General features: G+C 39.8%; 1 protein-coding gene across 10 annotated transcripts in view; it reads left to right on the top strand.

Annotated features, from left to right (window-relative positions):
- LOC109883481 (ankyrin repeat and sterile alpha motif domain-containing protein 1B) overlaps positions 1–20,350 on the top strand; it is a 222,995-nt gene that overhangs the window by 186,150 nt on the left and 16,495 nt on the right. For 5 of the 10 annotated variants that reach the window (XM_031831464.1, XM_031831463.1, XM_031831465.1 and 2 more), the window contains 4 exons: positions 4,570–4,677; positions 5,507–5,707; positions 9,774–9,815; positions 10,495–10,620. In XM_031831464.1, the coding sequence (XP_031687324.1) occupies positions 4,570–4,677; positions 5,507–5,707; positions 9,774–9,815; positions 10,495–10,620 (477 nt within the window). The remainder of the gene's footprint in view (positions 1–4,569; positions 4,678–5,506; positions 5,708–9,773; positions 9,816–10,494; positions 10,621–20,350) is intronic. The other 5 variants (XM_031831466.1, XM_031831467.1, XM_031831470.1 and 2 more) reach the window with 1 other exon arrangement.

The raw sequence follows: 20,350 nt of genomic DNA, 5'->3' as shown, positions 1-20,350 counted from the left end.
GATATTCTCTAAAGACTTTTAAACTAAGTGATGTCATTGCAGATGTAGGAGGTGGGACAACATGGTTGGTTAAGGCATATTGAGCAGGGCTATAGGCTCGACAGTGAAATAAGACAGTAATCACTAACCAGGACAGTAATGGACAAGGCATATTGATATTAGGGAGAGGCATGCGTAGCCAAGTGATCGTATGGGTCCAGTGAGTGGTTGGGTTGGCTGGGGACACGGCGATTCAGATAGTTAGCAGGCCGGGGCTAGAAAGATAGCAGTTAGCAGGCCGGGGCTAGCAAGCTAGCATAAGGGCCTTTGAGGGACGTCGCAATGGGGGGAAAGTCTGTTTTTGCCTCCTCGTGCGATGACGTCGATAGACCAGTCGTGGAATTAGTAGAGTTCCAAGTAGCAGAGGGGTCCAAGTACAATTGGCAAAATGGGTAGTGGTCCAAGAAACTGGCCGGTGGATCAGCTAACAGTCAAATATGCTATAGATAGCTAGCAGGCCGCGGTTAGCAGAATGGGCCTTCAGGGGACGTCGCGCCTGAGGGGCCTGTTGGGATCCTGGGTGTGCAAAAGAGCAGAAAAGTAAATAAATAAAAACAGTATGGGGATGAGGTAGGTAAAAATGGGTGGGCTATTTACCGATAGACTATGTACAGCTGCAGCGATCGGTTAGCTGCTCAGATAGCAGATGTTTGAAGTTGGTGAGGGAGATAAAAGTCTCCAACTTCAGCGATTTTTGCAATTCGTTCCAGTCACAGGCAGCAGAGAACTGGAACGAAAGGCGGCCAAATGAGGTGTTGGCTTTAGGGATTATCAGTGAGATACACCTGCTGGAGTGCGTGCTACGGGTGGGTGTTGCCATCGTGACCAGTTTACTGAGATAAGGTGGAGCTTTACCTAGCATGGACTTGTAGATGACCTGGAGCCAGTGGGTCTGGCGACGAATATGTAGCGAGGGCCAGCCGACTAGAGCATACAGGTCGCAGTGGTGGGTGGTATAAGGTGCTTTAGTGACAAAACGGATGGCACTGTGATAAACTGCATCCAGTTTGCTGAGTAGAGTGTTGGAAGCTATTTTGTAGATGACATCGCCGAAGTCGAAGATCGGTAGGATAGTCAGTTTTACTAGGGTAAGTTTGGCGGCGTGAGTGAAGGAGGCTTTGTTGCGGTGAGGTGGGTTGCAGGAGAGTATTTTGAATTCAAATGAATGCGAAGAAAAATGTATGAAACGATATATACATGGGACGAGACAAAGACAAAAAACGTCTGACTGCTATGCCATCTTGGATCATCACCACAACGTGGTGATTTTCATATGGCCAGGTGGCCATAATTATGAGATACAGTATATATTCAATCAAATCCATTATTTGGGTTTCCTGTATAGGAAAATACATGTTCTTCTTGTTTCTGGATTGGGAAATTAATACTTAGAGTTTATTTAGATTTCTCTTTTGGTTGCTCTTAAGTGTGTGTGGAAACAGATGCGGGCCAGTAATTGGTGAGTGAGGGCTGGAGAGGAAGGAATCAATAAGGTGTGTGTGTGTGTGTTAGGTAGTGGAGATAGCGTAGGGAGAGTCATTAGGCTCACTGCTAGTTCTCAGACTCACTATAATTACCAACTCTCTAGCTGGAACACACACCTACATCCTCCCTCCTCTGTCTCCTCTTATCCACACACACATCCTTCATTGATGCACATCACACCCGCACCCGCACTTACATCCACTGCCTTTTGGGAGAAGAGCTTACTGCCAAGACATTGTATGAGCCACACTCACACCCAAATCTAGGGTGTTGGAGCCAGTCTTTTGGCAGCCCTTTAAACCCCCTGCAGAATGTGCCAGGAAGGACAAACCAAACTAAAAAGTGTGTGTGTGTGTGTTTCACTGCAAACTTAATTACCTTGTAACGGTGGACCAGGCTGGTGCCTTTATGTGATAATAATTCTAGTAATGATGTTACATATGGTGTGCTCTGTGTTTTTATCATTATGACTCATTGTTCCTTCTTTGAAAGCCCAGTTATTTCAATATATTAATGTTTAATAGAAACACTCATATGTTTTGCTTATTAGAACCAGTGGAGGCTGGTGGGAGGAGCTATAGGAGGACGGGCTCATTGTAATGGCTGGAATGGAATCAATGGAACAGTATCAAACGCATCAAATATATAGAAACCACATGTTTGACCCCGTTCCATTGATTCCATTCCAGCCATTATGATGAGCCTGTCCTCGTATAGCTCCTCCCACCAGCCTCCTCTGAGTACAACATTTGTTTTTACCTCAGGCAGTCACATATGATGTCACCATATCACCATTGTTATAACTTTGATGTTGTCCGTTTATTATCGTGGCCTTTGTATTATTCCAGAGTGCCTCACTACCATTATAGGTAGGATTTGAATCCAACACTCCCATAACTGGGTTTTACTTCAGTGGAGGCTTATTACATGCTTAGTTCACATTGATTCCATGTTAAATACATGTTGATAATTGTGTTTTAACAGTTGTGCTGATAGTAGAGGTCGACCGATTATGATTTTTCAATACCGATACCGATTATTGGAGGACCAAAAAAAGCAGATACCGATTTAAAAATATATATATATATATTTGTAATAATGACAATTACAACAATACTGAATGAACACTTATTTTAACTTAATATAATACATCCATCAATAAAATCAATTTAGCCTCAAATAAATAATGAAACATGTTCAATTTGGTTTAAATAATGCAAAAACAAAGTGTTGGAGAAGAAAGTAAAAGTGCAATATGTGCCATGTAAGAAAGCTAACGTTTAAGTTCCTTGCTCAGAACATGAGAACATATGAAAGCTGGTGGTTCTTTTTAACATGAGTCTTCAATATTCCCAGGTAAGAAGTTTTAGGTTGTAGTTATTATAGGAATTATAGGCCTATTTCTCTCTATACGATGTGTATTTCTTATACCTTTGACTATTGGATGTTCTTATAGGCACTTTAGTATTGCAAGTGTAACAGTATAGCTTCCGTCCCTCTCCTCGCTCCTACCTGGGCTCTAACCAGGAACACATCGACAACAGCCACACTCGAAGCATCGTTACCCATCGCTCCACAAAAGCTATACTATACCTTGCAGAGCAAGGGGAACAACTACTTCAAGTCTCAGAGCGAGTGAGTTGATAGGCTTGAAGTCATAAACAGTGCAATGCTTGAAGCATTGTGAAGAGCTGCTGGCAAAACGCACGAAAGTGCTGTTTGAATGAATGCTTACAAGCCTGCTGGTCTCTACCATCACTCAGTCAGACTGCTCTATCAAATCATAGACTTAATTATAACATAATAACACCCAGAAATACGGGCCTTAGGTCATTAATATGGTCGAATCCGGAAACTATCTCTCGAAAACAAAACATTTGTTCTTTCAGTGAAATACGGAACCGTTCCGTATTTTATCTAACGGCATCCATAAGTCTAAATATTCCTGTTACATTGCACAATCTTCAATGTTATGTCATAATTACGTAAAATTCTGGCAAATTAGTTCGCAACAAGCCAGGCGACCCAAACTGTTGCATATACCCTGACTCTGCGTGCAATGAACGCAAGAAAAGTGACACAATTTCACCTGGTTAATATTGCCTGCTAACCTGGATTTCTTTTAGCTAAATATGCAGGTTTAAAAATATATACTTCTGTGTATTGATTTTAAGAAAGGCATAGATGTTTATGGTTAGGTACAGTCGTGCAACAATTGTGCTTTTTCACAAATGCACTTTTGTTGAATAATCCCCCGTTTGGCGAAGTTGGCTGTCTTTGTTAGGAAGAAATAGTCTTCACACAGTTCGCAACGAGCCAGGCGGACCAAACTGCTGCATATACCCTGACTCTGTTGCAAGAGAAGTGACACCATTTTTCCAAGTTAAAAGAAATTCATGTTAGCATGCAATATTAACTAAATATGCAGGTTTAAAAATATATACTTGTGTATTGATTTTAAGAAAGGCATTGATGTTTATGGTTAGGTACACGTTGGAGCAACGGCAGTCCTTTTTCGCGAATGCCAACGCATCGATTATATGCAACGCAGGACACGCTAGATAAACTAGTCATATCATCAACCATGTGTAGTTAACTACTGATTATGATTGATTGATTGATTGTTTTTTATAAGATAAGTTTAATGCTAGCTAGCAACTTACCTTGGCTTCTTACTGCATTCGCGTAACAGGCAGGCTCCTCGTGGAGTGCAATGTAATCAGGTGGTTAGAGCGTTGGACTAGTTAACCGTAAGGTTGCAAGATTGAATCCCCGAGCTGACAAGGTAAAAATCTGTCATTCTGCCCCTGAACAAGGCAGTTAACCCACCATTCCTAGGCCGTCATTGTAAATAAAAATAGGTTCTTAACTGATTTGCCTAGTTAAATAAAGGTGTAAAAAAAAAATCTGCCAAATTGGTGTCCAAAAATACAGATTACCGATTGTTATGAAAACTTGAAAACGGCCCTAATTAATCGGCCATTCCGATTAATCGGTCAACCTCTAGTTGATAGGTTGTTGACCTGTGTCTCTCTTCCTCCCTAGGTGTTGAAGGTCAGTCTGATAGGACACAGGAAGAGAATTCTGGCCTCGCTGGGAGACAGGCTTCACCAAGACCCTCCACAGAAACCCCCACGGGCCATCTCCCTACGGGTCAGTGTGTTTATGTGTGTGTGTGTGTGTCCTCTCTCTCTCTTCCCTCCCAGATGGTAGTAGTCCTAGAGACTGCAGAGAGGTTCAGTGAGCTTAGGGGAAATATCTCCACTGCTGTTGTTAGCCTTCTCAAGTCTCCCGGCAGACACAAAATGGATGCCGCCAGGACCACAATAGACCGCTGTTTCCCCTCTCCCAGCCGGTCCTGGATACTAATTACAAGATGCTGGATTCCATTCCCCAGTGCATATGGGTCTAATGTTCAACTTACAAAGGCCCGGGAAATGCTTCACCTCCTGGGACTCAATTTGATCCGGCAGCCAGGATGTGGCTGCTGCTCTGCAGCCTCTCAAGGCCCAGACGCCTGCTTTCATTCCATTTAACAAATCGGTCCAGACAGAGGTGCTGGGCAGTGTCTCCACTGCAAATCTAGTCTGCTGTCCAGAGCCAGGCTAGCAAACAGAGAGGTGGCTGAAGGTTTATTCAGCATAGCATATTATCATGTTCCAAAAGCATTCCACTAGATACCACTTAGAATGCATGCTCAACACAGTAGCTTCATTTTAAGAGGTATGCTAGTGAAAATAATGATGTAACAGGTAAGCAAGGCAATTTCTATGTAGTGGAATGAATATACCATTATTGTCTCGCCCTAATTTGGGCCCCCCCACCTGGAGGCATGTCCACGATGGGAGTAGCCAGTAGTGGCAGTCTTGACATTTGACCTCTCCTTTTCCAGATACAGCCTATCGTGGAGCATCAAAAGCATCACATGGCACACTTCACCACAATTTAATAACCCCTCCCCTCTGTCCATCCATCCTCCCAGGAGCCCGGTGGCTGCAACACCCCTCCCCAGATCCTTCCGGGCCAGGCTGCGTACACCACGGCGGGTGTCCCAGGGGGCTCGTTGGACGTGCAGCACCTCATCATGCAGGCGGACGCACGGCGCCGCCAGCGCTCCAACGACAACTACTTAGAGGAGATGCCTCGCTCCAAACTGGAGCGGCAGATGGCCCAAGTCAGCATGGTGAGAGGGGGGGAGGAGAAAAGGGGGAGGAAGGACGAGAGGGGGAGGAAGGGAGGGAGGGAAGGGAAGATAGGGAGAGGAATAGACAGCAGCCTCTCACAATTATTTTCCTGTGCGTCCCTATTTGACCTCTCTACCAAACTACGAAAGCGTGATGATTAATATAATATGACATATCATTCATCCTCTCGGATGGTCGGGGGGCAGAACGCTGTTATAAATAATTTGTACACTGCAAATTGACCGCAAGAATCCCAAACAGATATATTATTAGATAAAAATAGAATAATTTCAAACCTTGATTACTTTGGGATAAGATCATATGCCTCTATTTATACTTGGAAACTACTGTACTTGGGAACAAATTAAAATCACTTTGAGCTCATTTGTTTTATGTACAACAACAATTATAAAAAATGTAAAAATACATATATATATATATATATTTGGCCCTCGGACTGCCTATTGGGGAATCCTGCCCTACACCGTACCATAACTGCTCTACCATCCTGTATTAGCATGCTATTTAACTTACATACAGTGCATTCTGGAAGGATTTAGACCCCTTCACTTTTTCCAAATTTTGTTACATTACAGCCTCATTCTAAAATTGATTAAATAAAAAAAATTCCTCATCACTTTACACACAATACCCCATAATGACAAAGCGAAAACAGGTTTTTAATAATGTTTGATAATTTATTTCTTTTTTTAATTAAAAAACATAAATACCTTATTTACATAATTATTCAGACCCTTTGCTATGAGACTCTAAATTGAGCTCAGGTGCATCCTGTTTCCATTGATCATCCTTGAGATGTTTCTACAATTTGATTGGAGTCCACCTGTGGTAAATTAAATTGATTGGACATGATTTGGAAAGGCACACACCTGTCTATATAAGGTCCCACAGTTGACATGTCGGAGCAAAAACCAAGCCATGAGGTTGTCTGTAGAGCTCAGAGACAGGATTGTGTCGAAGCACAGATCTGGGGAAGGGTACCAAAACATTTCTGCAGCATTGAAGGTCCCCAAAAAGACATTTGTCGCCATCATTCTTAAATAGAAGAAGTTTGGAACCACCAAGACTCTTCCTAGAGCTGGCCACTCGGCCAAAATGAGCAATCGGGGCAGAAGGGCCTTGGTCAGGGAGGTGACCAAGAACACGATGGTCACTCTGACTGAGCTACAGAGTTCCTCTGTGAAGATGGGAGAACCTTCCAGAAGGACAACCATCTCTGCAGCACTCCACCAATCAGGCCTTTAAGGTAGAGTGGCCAGATGGAAGCCACTCCTCAGTAAAAGGCACATGACAGCCTGCTTGGAGTTTACCAAAAGGCACTTAAAGACTCTCAGACCATGAGAAACAAGCTTCTCTGGTCTGATGAAACCAAGATCGAACTCTTTGGCCTGACTGCCAAGTGTCACGTCTGGAGGAAACCTGGCACATTCCCTACGGTGAAGCATGGTGATGGCAGCATCGCACTGTGTGAATGTTTTTCAGCGGCAGGGATTGGGAGACTAGTCAGGATCGAGGCAAAGATGAACAGAGCAAAGTACAGAGAGATCCTTGATGAAAACCTGCACCAGAGCGCTCAGGACCTCAGACTGGGGTGAAGGTTCACCTTCCAACAGGACAACGACCCTAAGCACACAGCCAAGACAACGCAGGAGTGGCTTCGGGACAAGTCTCTGAATTAACTTGAGTGGCCCAGCCAGAGCCTGGACTTGAACCCGATCGAACATCTCTGGAGAGACCTGAAAATAGCTGTGCAGCGTCGCTCCCCATCCAACCTGATGGAGCTTGAGAGGATCTGCAGAGAAGAATGGGAGAAACTCCCCAAATACAGGTGTGCCAAGCTTGTAGCGTCATACCCAAGAAGACTTGAGGCTGTAATCGCTGCCAAGGTGCTTCAACAAAGTACAAATGGTCTGACTTATGTAAATGTAATATTTCAGTTTTTATTTTTAATACATGTGCAAACATTTCTAAAAACCAGTTTTTGCTTTGTCATTATGGGGTAGTGTGTGTAGATTGATATGGAGAAAAAAACAATGTAATAATTTTTAGAATAAGGCTGTAACGTAATAAAATGAGGTCTGAATACCTTCCCGAATATACAGAATATTAGCATGCATGGTACAGTATGGTATCCTCTACCAAAATCCATGATCCTCCTATTGAACCTCTCCACCAACCTATGAAAGCACGGTCGGCGAGTCAGAGGCATCTGGGAGAGCAGCTTCTCTTAAGCGTTCCTTTGATCTACCCCGATTAGGGTCCATCCGGAGTGTGTGTGAGAGTGTGTGTGATTCACAGAGCTTGTCGCACCAGACACACTCTTGTGTTTATAAACGACTCCTTGAAGTGCGTTTGTGTCACGACTCACAACATTGGCCTCTTTAGAGCAGCACTCAGGTGAGTGCAGTGAGTCAGCAAGGTCGTGTGGAGGAGATCATTATGGAGACTTCCCTATTCCTCTCACTCTCACATACTCTCTCTGTTTTACTTTCCACTCTTTCCTTCATCTCTCCCTTTCTCCCCCTTTTCCCTCCACATTGCCTCTCCGCCCATTGCCACTGAGGCAGTCCGAGATCATGCCCTGCTCCCTCCCCATTACTACTGAGGCAGTACAGAGATCATGCCCTGCTCCCTCCCCATTGCTACTGAGGCAGTCAGAGATCATGCCCTACCCCCCCGCATTACTAATGAGGCAGTCAGAGATCCGGCCCTGCTCCCTCCCCGTTACTACTGAGGCAGTCAGAGATCATGCCCCCCCCCTTGCTACTGAGGCAGTCAGAGATCATGCCCTGTTCCCCCCATTGCTACTGAGGCAGTCAGAGGTCATGCCCTACTCCTGCCATTGCTACCGAGGCAGTAAGATATCATGCCCTGTTCCCCCCCATTGCTACTGAGGCAGTCAGAGATCATGCCTTGCCCACTCCCCATTTCCACTGAGGCAGTCAGAGATCATGCCTTGCCCACTCCCCATTTCCACTGAGGCAGTCAGAGATCATGACCTAATCCCCCCATTGCTACTGAGGCAGTCAGAGATCATGCCCTGTGCCCCCCATTTCTACTGAGGCTGTCAGAGATCATGCTCTACTACCCCTCATGCCCCACTCCCCCCATTACTACTGAGGCAGTCAGAGATCATGCCCTACTACCCCTCATGCCCCACTCCCCCCATTGCTACTGAGGCAGTCAGAGATCATGCCCTACTCCCCCATTGCTACTGAGGCAGTCAGAGATCATGCCCTACTCCCCCATTGCTACTGAGGCAGTCAGAGATCATGCCCTGGGCCCTATTACAGGGATAATGAGTCTCTCTCTCTCTCTCTCTCTCTCTCTCTCTCTCTCTGTGCTCTTTCTGGTCTTTATATAATTGTGTTTTGCCAATTGTGTCTCTATCTTTGTCTCTTCCCCCTCTTTCTCTCCCCCCCCCCTTATCTCCCCCCCCCTCTCTCTGTCCCCCCCATCTCTCTTTCTCTCCCTCCCTCCTCTCTCTCTCTGCCCCCCCCCTCTCTATCTATCTCTGTCATTTAGATCAGTTTGATTAGCCCAGTGTCTTGGAGTAGATTACCTGTTCTGATCCTCCTCTAGGGCTCACCCTGCAGCTATTTACCCCGATGTCATTATCCCTGATTACCTCACCTCCAGAGTATCTCATTAAGACGCAGATGGATGTGACACACAAACAAACAAGCACTCCCGTATAGTAGTATATCAGCACCTGTCATGGGACTTTGATTATGAAACTGTGTCGGGAGGATTTCCTCACACTCCAGCCTTGTTGTGAACATTGCCTGTGTGATTATCGTCTGCTTGATTATTATAAATCATAGAGTTGGATAGATGCCACATCTTTGCATATTTGCCATAATGGTTTCTATGACAACATGGGCAGCGCCATTGAGGGCTATCTCCACTGATGAAAGTCTGCAATGGCGCTGCCCATGCTAAAACAGGTTTTGTGGAAAGTACACCCTCTATCCAACTCTATGTTATCAACCAACTTCTTGTTGTCCTGATCCTGGATCTTATTTCTATTTATTTATTTATCAGTCTCATGATGTTGGAGAAAGACCTTCTGCAAGAAATGATACTGTAAGTTGTCTGTGATGCTAGTGTGCATTAAATACTGTTGTTGCCAATGTACGTGACAATGTCAATGTACGTGACGAACAGTCAAACAGTCAACTGTCAATATATGTGATATAAATGTACATTATATTTGTTGATAATACAAATCCATTTACTCATGATCGTTTCCATTTGATTTAGAACATATTGGCCAAGGGAAAAGTACTGAAGCTAAATATATATCCATTTCCTGTTTCTGCTGAATAGGATGAAAGAAAGAAGGACAGGGGATTTTCCACACAGTGCCAGGGGAGGTGTGAGCATCATAGCACTAGCTAGGGGAATTAAACAGTATGAAAAGCCATTTAAATATGACCCTTCTAAGACTGTTAAAACGCACTTAGCATTAGGAGAGGATGATCCATAGAAACACAGTAAGGTCTCAAAATGTTTTTGAAATGTTGTTGAAGCGTTGTTGAAGCGTTGTTGTTAAGCTTTTCATGTTCAGTCAGTCTGGATAGAACCTGTTACATCATAGAAGTGCCATGTGGTTAGGAGCAAACGGCAGCACATATCTGACAGACTAGAAGTATCAGCTCAGAATATACTTGACTTAAGTTTGTGCCCAATCCTTTTCCTTGTAATCGTCTGTGATTCCTCATCCGTGGCCTCTGTCTGATCTTGCCATTGGCTGTCGTTACAGCAAGGCGAATGGTGCGAGCCAATCACGCTGCGTCCTCCCAACGAGGCCACCTCGTCCACTCCAGTGCAGTACTGGCAGCACCACCCTGAGAAACTCATCTTCCAGTCGTGTGACTATGAAGCTTACGTGAGTAGTCCTGTCCCTACGTTATACAGTGTGTGTGTGTGTGTGTGTGTGTGTGTGTGTTAGTATGCTTTTCATGCATGTATGATATGCTTGTGAATGTGTATGCATGCAAAACGCTACATTAGCATCGTATCATATTCTACAGCAGCGGTATTGAAAGTCGGGGTCGCGACCCCGCTAGGGGACCATCAGTGGGGTCAATAAAAAGGAACTAAACATTTAGAGTACAGATTATTATATGGGACAATATACGTTTTTCAGGAAGATAGTACAAACAAATACAATTTTATTGAGTAAATGTATTTTGATAAGAGAAGAAGCTATAGTGAAGGTTATTTGTTGATGTAAAAATGTACAGATTTTAAGGTTGTGTCGTATTTGGGTTCGGGTGGGGTTGTAAAAAAATTTTGGGTAAGGAAATTCAACCAGAAATTGTGGTGGAAAGAATGGGGTCCCTGCTGAAAAGGTTTGAATAATACTGTTCTACAGTAATGTGGGAGAGATGGCCTGTCTGTCAAGGGGGTCCAAGACACACACTTTCAGGGACCCCCCCCCACACACACACACACACACTGACACTCCATAATACTCTTTGACAGCTCTCCACAATCCTACTATCTACTCTAGCCCTGGCCTATAGCTGACATATGTTATGCCCTCTGACTTAAAGTACCTGCACTTGTGTTACCTAACCGACACACTGGAGGTATTCAGGAGTAAAATCATGTTTCACCCTTCGATCAATACTGCACCAAGCTATTCATGCTGCTGCAGTAATTTTAGCCTCCCATTACATAAAACCAGCCATGTTACCAAGGATACAGCACATGTACATTTGATTGGCTTAGCCCCAGCAACCATGTAACACTGATTACTACCCACTTTCAGCTGATGAATCACCGGGAAGATGATTGGCTCCCATTTGGAGTCTGGAGGCTCCCATTGGCTCTCGGGGCCAGCCGTGTTGAATTGTGATTGACTCTTGCACAGTTGTGCATGGTGATTGGCTCAGAGCTGCTGTTGTGGAGATGAGGGGGCTAGAGGATTAGAGAGAAAGAGAGAGAGAAACAGTGAGTGAGTGTGAGTAAGCGAGAGAGTTTGAGAGAGTGAGGGAAAAGGTAATGTGGGTTGAGAGAGGGAGGGAAAGGTAGTGTGGGTTGAGAGAGAGAGGGATAAGGTAGTGTGGGTTGAGAGAGAGAGGGATAAGGTAGTGTGGGTTGAGAAAGGGAGAAAGGAAGGCAGAGAGAGAAAGTGTAAATAAATCAAATAATCTGTGCTCCACATGGCCCCACGAAGTGAGATAGAGGAGAATCTGAGAGAGAAAGAAAAGGAGGAAAGGTGAGGGAGGGAGGAAAGGGGAGGGAGGGAGGGAGGGAGGGAAGGGGAGGGAGGGAGGGAGGAAAGGGGAGGGAGGGAGGGAGGGAAAAAGAAACATTTTAAAAAGGAGCGTTAAGCACTGAGATAGAGAGGATAGAGTTGAGGATTTATTATAGACCAGCTCTAATGTTTTTATACTTTCTTTATTATAGACCAGCTCTGATGTCATTATACTTTCTTTATTATAGACCAGCTCTGTCATTATACTTTCTTTATTATAGACCAGCTCTGATGTCATTATACTTTCTTTATTATAGACCAGCTCTGATGTCATTATACTTTCTTTATTATAGACCAGCTCTGATGTCATTATACTTTCTTTATTATAGACCAGCTCTGATGTCATTATATTTTCTTTATTATAGACCAGCTCTGATGTCATTATACTTTCTTTATTATAGACCAGCTCTGTCATTATACTTTCTTTATTATAGACCAGCTCTGATGTCATTATACTTTCTTTATTATAGACCAGCTCTGTCATTATACTTTCTTTATTATAGACCAGCTCTGATGTCATTATACTTTCTTTATTATAGACCAGCTCTGTCATTATACTTTCTTTATTATAGACCAGCTCTGATGTCATTATACTTTCTTTATTATAGACCAGCTCTGTCATTATACTTTCTTTATTATAGACCAGCTCTGATGTCATTATACTTTCTTTATTATAGACCAGCTCTGTCATTATACTTTCTTTATTATAGACCAGCTCTGATGTCATTATACTTTCTTTATTATAGACCAGCTCTGATGTCATTATACTTTCTTTATTATAGACCAGCTCTGTCATTATACTTTCTTTATTATAGACCAGCTCTGATGTCATTATGCTTTCTTTATTATAGACCAGCTCTGATGTCATTATGCTTTCTTTATTATAGACCAGCTCTGATGTCATTATGCTTTCTTTATTATAGACCAGCTCTGATGTCATTATGCTTTCTTTATTATAGACCAGCTCTGATGTCATTATACTTTCTTTATTATAGACCAGCTCTGATGTCATTATGCTTTCTTTATTATAGACCAGCTCTGATGTCATTATACTTTCTTTATTATAGACCAGCTCTGATGTCATTATACTTTCTTTATTATAGACCAGCTCTGATGTCATTATGCTTTCTTTATTATAGACCAGCTCTGATGTCATTATGCTTTCTTTATTATAGACCAGCTCTGTCATTATACTTTCTTTATTATAGACCAGCTCTGATGTCATTATACTTTCTTTATTATAGACCAGCTCTGTCATTATACTTTCTTTATTATAGACCAGCTCTGATGACATTATACTTTCTTTATTATAGACCAGCTCTGTCATTATGCTTTCTTTATTATAGACCAGCTCTGATGTCATTATACTTTCTTTATTATAGACCAGCTCTGATGTCATTATACTTTCTTTATTATAGACCAGCTCTGATGTCATTATACTTTCTTTATTATAGACCAGCTCTGATGTCATTATACTTTCTTTATTATAGACCAGCTCTGTCATTATACTTTCTTTATTATAGACCAGCTCTGATGTCATTATATTTTCTTTATTATAGACCAGCTCTGATGTCATTATACTTTCTTTATTATAGACCAGCTCTGTCATTATACTTTCTTTATTATAGACCAGCTCTGATGTCATTATACTTTCTTTATTATAGACCAGCTCTGTCATTATACTTTCTTTATTATAGACCAGCTCTGATGTCATTATACTTTCTTTATTATAGACCAGCTCTGTCATTATACTTTCTTTATTATAGACCAGCTCTGATGTCATTATACTTTCTTTATTATAGACCAGCTCTGTCATTATACTTTCTTTATTATAGACCAGCTCTGATGTCATTATACTTTCTTTATTATAGACCAGCTCTGTCATTATACTTTCTTTATTATAGACCAGCTCTGATGTCATTATACTTTCTTTATTATAGACCAGCTCTGATGTCATTATACTTTCTTTATTATAGACCAGCTCTGTCATTATACTTTCTTTATTATAGACCAGCTCTGATGTCATTATGCTTTCTTTATTATAGACCAGCTCTGATGTCATTATGCTTTCTTTATTATAGACCAGCTCTGTCATTATACTTTCTTTATTATAGACCAGCTCTGATGACATTATACTTTCTTTATTATAGACCAGCTCTGTCATTATGCTTTCTTTATTATAGACCAGCTCTGATGTCATTATACTTTCTTTATTATAGACCAGCTCTGATGTCATTATACTTTCTTTATTATAGACCAGCTCTGATGTCATTATACTTTCTTTATTATAGACCAGCTCTGATGTCATTATACTTTCTTTATTATAGACCAGCTCTGTCATTATACTTTCTTTATTATAGACCAGCTCTGATGTCATTATATTTTCTTTATTATAGACCAGCTCTGATGTCATTATACTTTCTTTATTATAGACCAGCTCTGTCATTATACTTTCTTTATTATAGACCAGCTCTGATGTCATTATACTTTCTTTATTATAGACCAGCTCTGTCATTATACTTTCTTTATTATAGACCAGCTCTGATGTCATTATACTTTCTTTATTATAGACCAGCTCTGTCATTATACTTTCTTTATTATAGACCAGCTCTGATGTCATTATACTTTCTTTATTATAGACCAGCTCTGTCATTATACTTTCTTTATTATAGACCAGCTCTGATGTCATTATACTTTCTTTATTATAGACCAGCTCTGTCATTATACTTTCTTTATTATAGACCAGCTCTGATGTCATTATACTTTCTTTATTATAGACCAGCTCTGATGTCATTATACTTTCTTTATTATAGACCAGCTCTGTCATTATACTTTCTTTATTATAGACCAGCTCTGATGTCATTATGCTTTCTTTATTATAGACCAGCTCTGATGTCATTATGCTTTCTTTATTATAGACCAGCTCTGATGTCATTATGCTTTCTTTATTATAGACCAGCTCTGATGTCATTATGCTTTCTTTATTATAGACCAGCTCTGATGTCATTATACTTTCTTTATTATAGACCAGCTCTGATGTCATTATGCTTTCTTTATTATAGACCAGCTCTGATGTCATTATACTTTCTTTATTATAGACCAGCTCTGATGTCATTATACTTTCTTTATTATAGACCAGCTCTGATGTCATTATGCTTTCTTTATTATAGACCAGCTCTGATGTCATTATGCTTTCTTTATTATAGACCAGCTCTGTCATTATACTTTCTTTATTATAGACCAGCTCTGATGTCATTATACTTTCTTTATTATAGACCAGCTCTGTCATTATACTTTCTTTATTATAGACCAGCTCTGATGTCATTATGCTTTCTTTATTATAGACCAGCTCTGATGTCATTATGCTTTCTTTATTATAGACCAGCTCTGTCATTATACTTTCTTTATTATAGACCAGCTCTGTCATTATACTTTCTTTATTATAGACCAGCTCTGATGTCATTATACTTTCTTTATTATAGACCAGCTCTGATGTCATTATACTTTCTTTATTATAGACCAGCTCTGATGTCATTATGCTTTCTTTATTATAGACCAGCTCTGTCATTATACTTTCTTTATTATAGACCAGCTCTGTCATTATACTTTCTTTATTATAGACCAGCTCTGTCATTATACTTTCTTTATTATAGACCAGCTCTGATGTCATTATACTTTCTTTATTTTAGACCAGCTCTGATGTCATTATGCTTTCTTTATTATAGACCAGCTCTGATGACATTATACTTTCTTTATTATAGACCAGCTCTGTCATTATGCTTTCTTTATTATAGACCAGCTCTGATGTCATTATACTTTCTTTATTATAGACCAGCTCTGATGTCATTATGCTTTCTTTATTATAGACCAGCTCTGTCATTATACTTTCTTTATTATAGACCAGCTCTGTCATTATACTTTCTTTATTATAGACCAGCTCTGATGTCATTATACTTTCTTTATTATAGACCAGCTCTGTCATTATACTTTCTTTATTATAGACCAGCTCTGTCATTATACTTTCTTTATTATAGACCAGCTCTGTCATTATACTTTCTTTATTATAGACCAGCTCTGATGACATTATACTTTCTTTATTATAGACCAGCTCTGATGTCATTATACTTTCTTTATTTTAGACCAGCTCTGTCATTATACTTTCTTTATTATAGACCAGCTCTGTCATTATACTTTCTTTATTATAGACCAGCTCTGTCATTATACTTTCTTTATTTTAGACCAGCTCTGATGTCATTATACTTTCTTTATTATAGACCAGCTCTGATGTCATTATACTTTCTTTATTATAGACCAGCTCTGTCATTATACTTTCTTTATTATAGACCAGCTCTGATGTCATTATACTTTCTTTATTATAGACCAGCTCTGATGTCATTATACTTTCTTTATTATAGACCAGCTCTGATGTCATTATGCTTTCTTTATTATAGACCAGCTCTGATGTCATTATACTTTCTTTATTATAGACCAGCTCTGTCATTATACTTTCTTTATTATAGACCAGCTCTGATGTCATTATACTTTCTTTATTATAGACCAGCTCTGTCATTATACTTTCTTTATTATAGACCAGCTCTGTCATTATACTTTCTTTATTATAGACCAGCTCTGATGTCATTATACTTTCTTTATTATAGACCAGCTCTGATGTCATTATACTTTCTTTATTATAGACCAGCTCTGATGTCATTATGCTTTCTTTATTATAGACCAGCTCTGTCATTATACTTTCTTTATTATAGACCAGCTCTGTCATTATACTTTCTTTATTATAGACCAGCTCTGATGTCATTATGCTTTCTTTATTATAGACCAGCTCTGATGACATTATACTTTCTTTATTATAGACCAGCTCTGTCATTATGCTTTCTTTATTATAGACCAGCTCTGATGTCATTATACTTTCTTTATTATAGACCAGCTCTGATGTCATTATGCTTTCTTTATTATAGACCAGCTCTGTCATTATACTTTCTTTATTTTAGACCAGCTCTGTCATTATACTTTCTTTATTATAGACCAGCTCTGTCATTATACTTTCTTTATTATAGACCAGCTCTGTCATTATACTTTCTTTATTTTAGACCAGCTCTGTCATTATACTTTCTTTATTATAGACCAGCTCTGTCATTATACTTTCTTTATTATAGACCAGCTCTGTCATTATACTTTCTTTATTATAGACCAGCTCTGATGACATTATACTTTCTTTATTATAGACCAGCTCTGATGTCATTATACTTTATTTTAGACCAGCTCTGATGTCATTATGCTTTCTTTATTATAGACCAGCTCTGATGTCATTATACTTTCTTTATTATAGACCAGCTCTGTCATTACACTTTCTTTATTATAGACCAGCTCTGTCATTATACTTTCTTTATTATAGACCAGCTCTGTCATTATACTTTCTTTATTTTAGACCAGCTCTGATGTCATTATACTTTCTTTATTATAGACCAGCTCTGTCATTATACTTTCTTTATTATAGACCAGCTCTGATGTCATTATACTTTCTTTATTATAGACCAGCTCTGATGTCATTATACTTTCTTTATTATAGACCAGCTCTGATGTCATTATGCTTTCTTTATTATAGACCAGCTCTGATGTCATTATACTTTCTTTATTATAGACCAGCTCTGTCATTATACTTTCTTTATTATAGACCAGCTCTGATGTCATTATACTTTCTTTATTATAGACCAGCTCTGTCATTATACTTTCTTTATTATAGACCAGCTCTGATGTCATTATACTTTCTTTATTATAGACCAGCTCTGTCATTATACTTTCTTTATTATAGACCAGCTCTGTCATTATACTTTCTTTATTATAGACCAGCTGTCATTATACTTTCTTTATTATAGACCAGCTCTGATGTCATTATACTTTCTTTATTATAGACCAGTTCTGTCATTATGCTTTCTTTATTATAGACCAGCTCTGATGTCATTATACTTTCTTTATTATAGACCAGCTCTGATGTCATTATACTTTCTTTATTATAGACCAGCTCTGATGTCATTATACTTTCTTTATTATAGACCAGCTCTGATGTCATTATACTTTCTTTATTATAGACCAGCTCTGATGTCATTATGCTTTCTTTATTATAGACCAGCTCTGATGTCATTATACTTTCTTTATTATAGACCAGCTCTGATGTCATTATGCTTTCTTTATTATAGACCAGCTCTGATGTCATTATGCTTTCTTTATTATAGACCAGCTCTGTCATTATACTTTCTTTATTATAGACCAGCTCTGATGTCATTATACTTTCTTTATTATAGACCAGCTCTGATGTCATTATACTTTCTTTATTATAGACCAGCTCTGTCATTATACTTTCTTTATTATAGACCAGCTCTGTCATTATACTTTCTTTATTATAGACCAGCTCTAATGTCATTATACTTTCTTTATTATAGACCAGCTCTGATGTCATTATACTTTCTTTATTATAGACCAGCTCTGATGTCATTATACTTTCTTTATTATAGACCAGCTCTGTCATTATACTTTCTTTATTATAGACCAGCTCTGATGTCATTATACTTTCTTTATTATAGACCAGCTCTGTCATTATACTTTCTTTATTATAGACCAGCTCTGATGTCATTATACTTTCTTTATTATAGACCAGCTCTGTCATTATGCTTTCTTTATTATAGACCAGCTCTGATGTCATTATACTTTCTTTATTATAGACCAGCTCTGTCATTATACTTTCTTTATTATAGACCAGCTCTGATGTCATTATACTTTCTTTATTATAGACCAGCTCTGATGTCATTATACTTTCTTTATTATAGACCAGCTCTGATGTCATTATACTTTCTTTATTATAGACCAGCTCTGATGTCATTATACTTTCTTTATTATAGACCAGCTCTGATGTCATTATACTTTCTTTATTATAGACCAGCTCTGATGTCATTATACTTTCTTTATTATAGACCAGCTCTGATGTCATTATGCTTTCTTTATTAACTTTCTTAGACCGCCAAATGTCATCACTGCATATTTGACATACCTTCTTTATTACACCAGATAATGTCCTAACGTTATTTCAATGTTGTCCAAATTAAACCTCAGACAATACCCTAACATAATTTAATGTCGAGCATGATTACATTGTCCATTTCTATGGTGTGATGGTTGTTGAATGTAATTTTAACACAGGAGAAACAAGAAAATGCACTCCCTTTAATGAATGCACTGTTGTTTGTACTCTTAAAGGGAAACGCTGCTAAGATGTTGCTCCAACATTATCACAACGTGTCCTCTTAAGATGATGTTCTTTTGACAGCGCTCTTACGTCATCCTTACATGGCTAGAATGACACACATAATCCCAACTGTATAATCGGTCAATACTGGTTCCCCAAAGCCCTGTAGCGCTTTCACTCTGTAATGTTATTACTATGTTCTCTGTAACGTTTTCAGCCTCAGGCGACACTACCCTGACACTGTAACAGGATTTACTGTATGTGTGCACATTGATGCGCTCACACACACACACAGACACACACACACACAGGGGCTTCTTGGAGGTTTGTAACGTTATTACAGTGTTCTCCATACGAGAACAGACGACGCTCCCTTGATACCGTAGCATTATTAACAACAGAGCCAGACAGAGCAGTAACCAGCCCAGACAGCCCCACTACAACCACCAGCCTACCTCCCATAAAGAAATGACTCATTCATTCTACTGCACTTAAAATAGGAGAGAAATCAGGGTGTGGTTGTGTTACCGTTAAGCTAATGCAATGTATTTGTTATCTTTTGACGAAGGGTAAGATCAGGTGGATCGTTTTGCTGGGACATTTTTCAAAAGCATATCCTGAAGGGTGAATGATTTCGGGTCAGGGGGTCGAGGTATAAAACGATCAATGTTTACACTTTGGGTGTCAGAACATCTTATAAAAAATCCTCTTTGGGGCTTTTAGCTCTCAAATCAACAGTGGGCGCGCTGAGCAGTTAATCGTACACCCATTACATCCCTTTAGCCCTAATGTCCCCGTAAGTACTGTCCCCATAAACACCACCTTTATTAAATTGGGTCTGTGTCCTCACGAACTAGGTCCTCACTTATTGACCTCCCCACTTTGCACATTTCCTGCCCGCCCCAGCCCTGTTTACACTGGCGATTTCCAGGTTGTTTTAATGACTTCAGAAAGCACTGCGTTATTATGCGACTGGCTGGCTAGCTGCAACACACACACAGCAAGTGAAGTCATCATCTCAGCAGAATATTGTTGTTTTCTTCCAAATTGAAGTATTAGACTTTTGGGAGTTTAGTTATTTGGGAGTTTAGTTATTTA

The sequence above is a fragment of the Oncorhynchus kisutch genome, linkage group LG9 (assembly GCF_002021735.2).
Source record: "Oncorhynchus kisutch isolate 150728-3 linkage group LG9, Okis_V2, whole genome shotgun sequence".
In the NCBI taxonomy this organism is placed as follows: Eukaryota; Metazoa; Chordata; class Actinopteri; order Salmoniformes; family Salmonidae; genus Oncorhynchus; species Oncorhynchus kisutch.
Note: the sequence above shows the minus strand (reverse complement) of the source record. Positions and strands in the feature narration are given on the sequence as shown.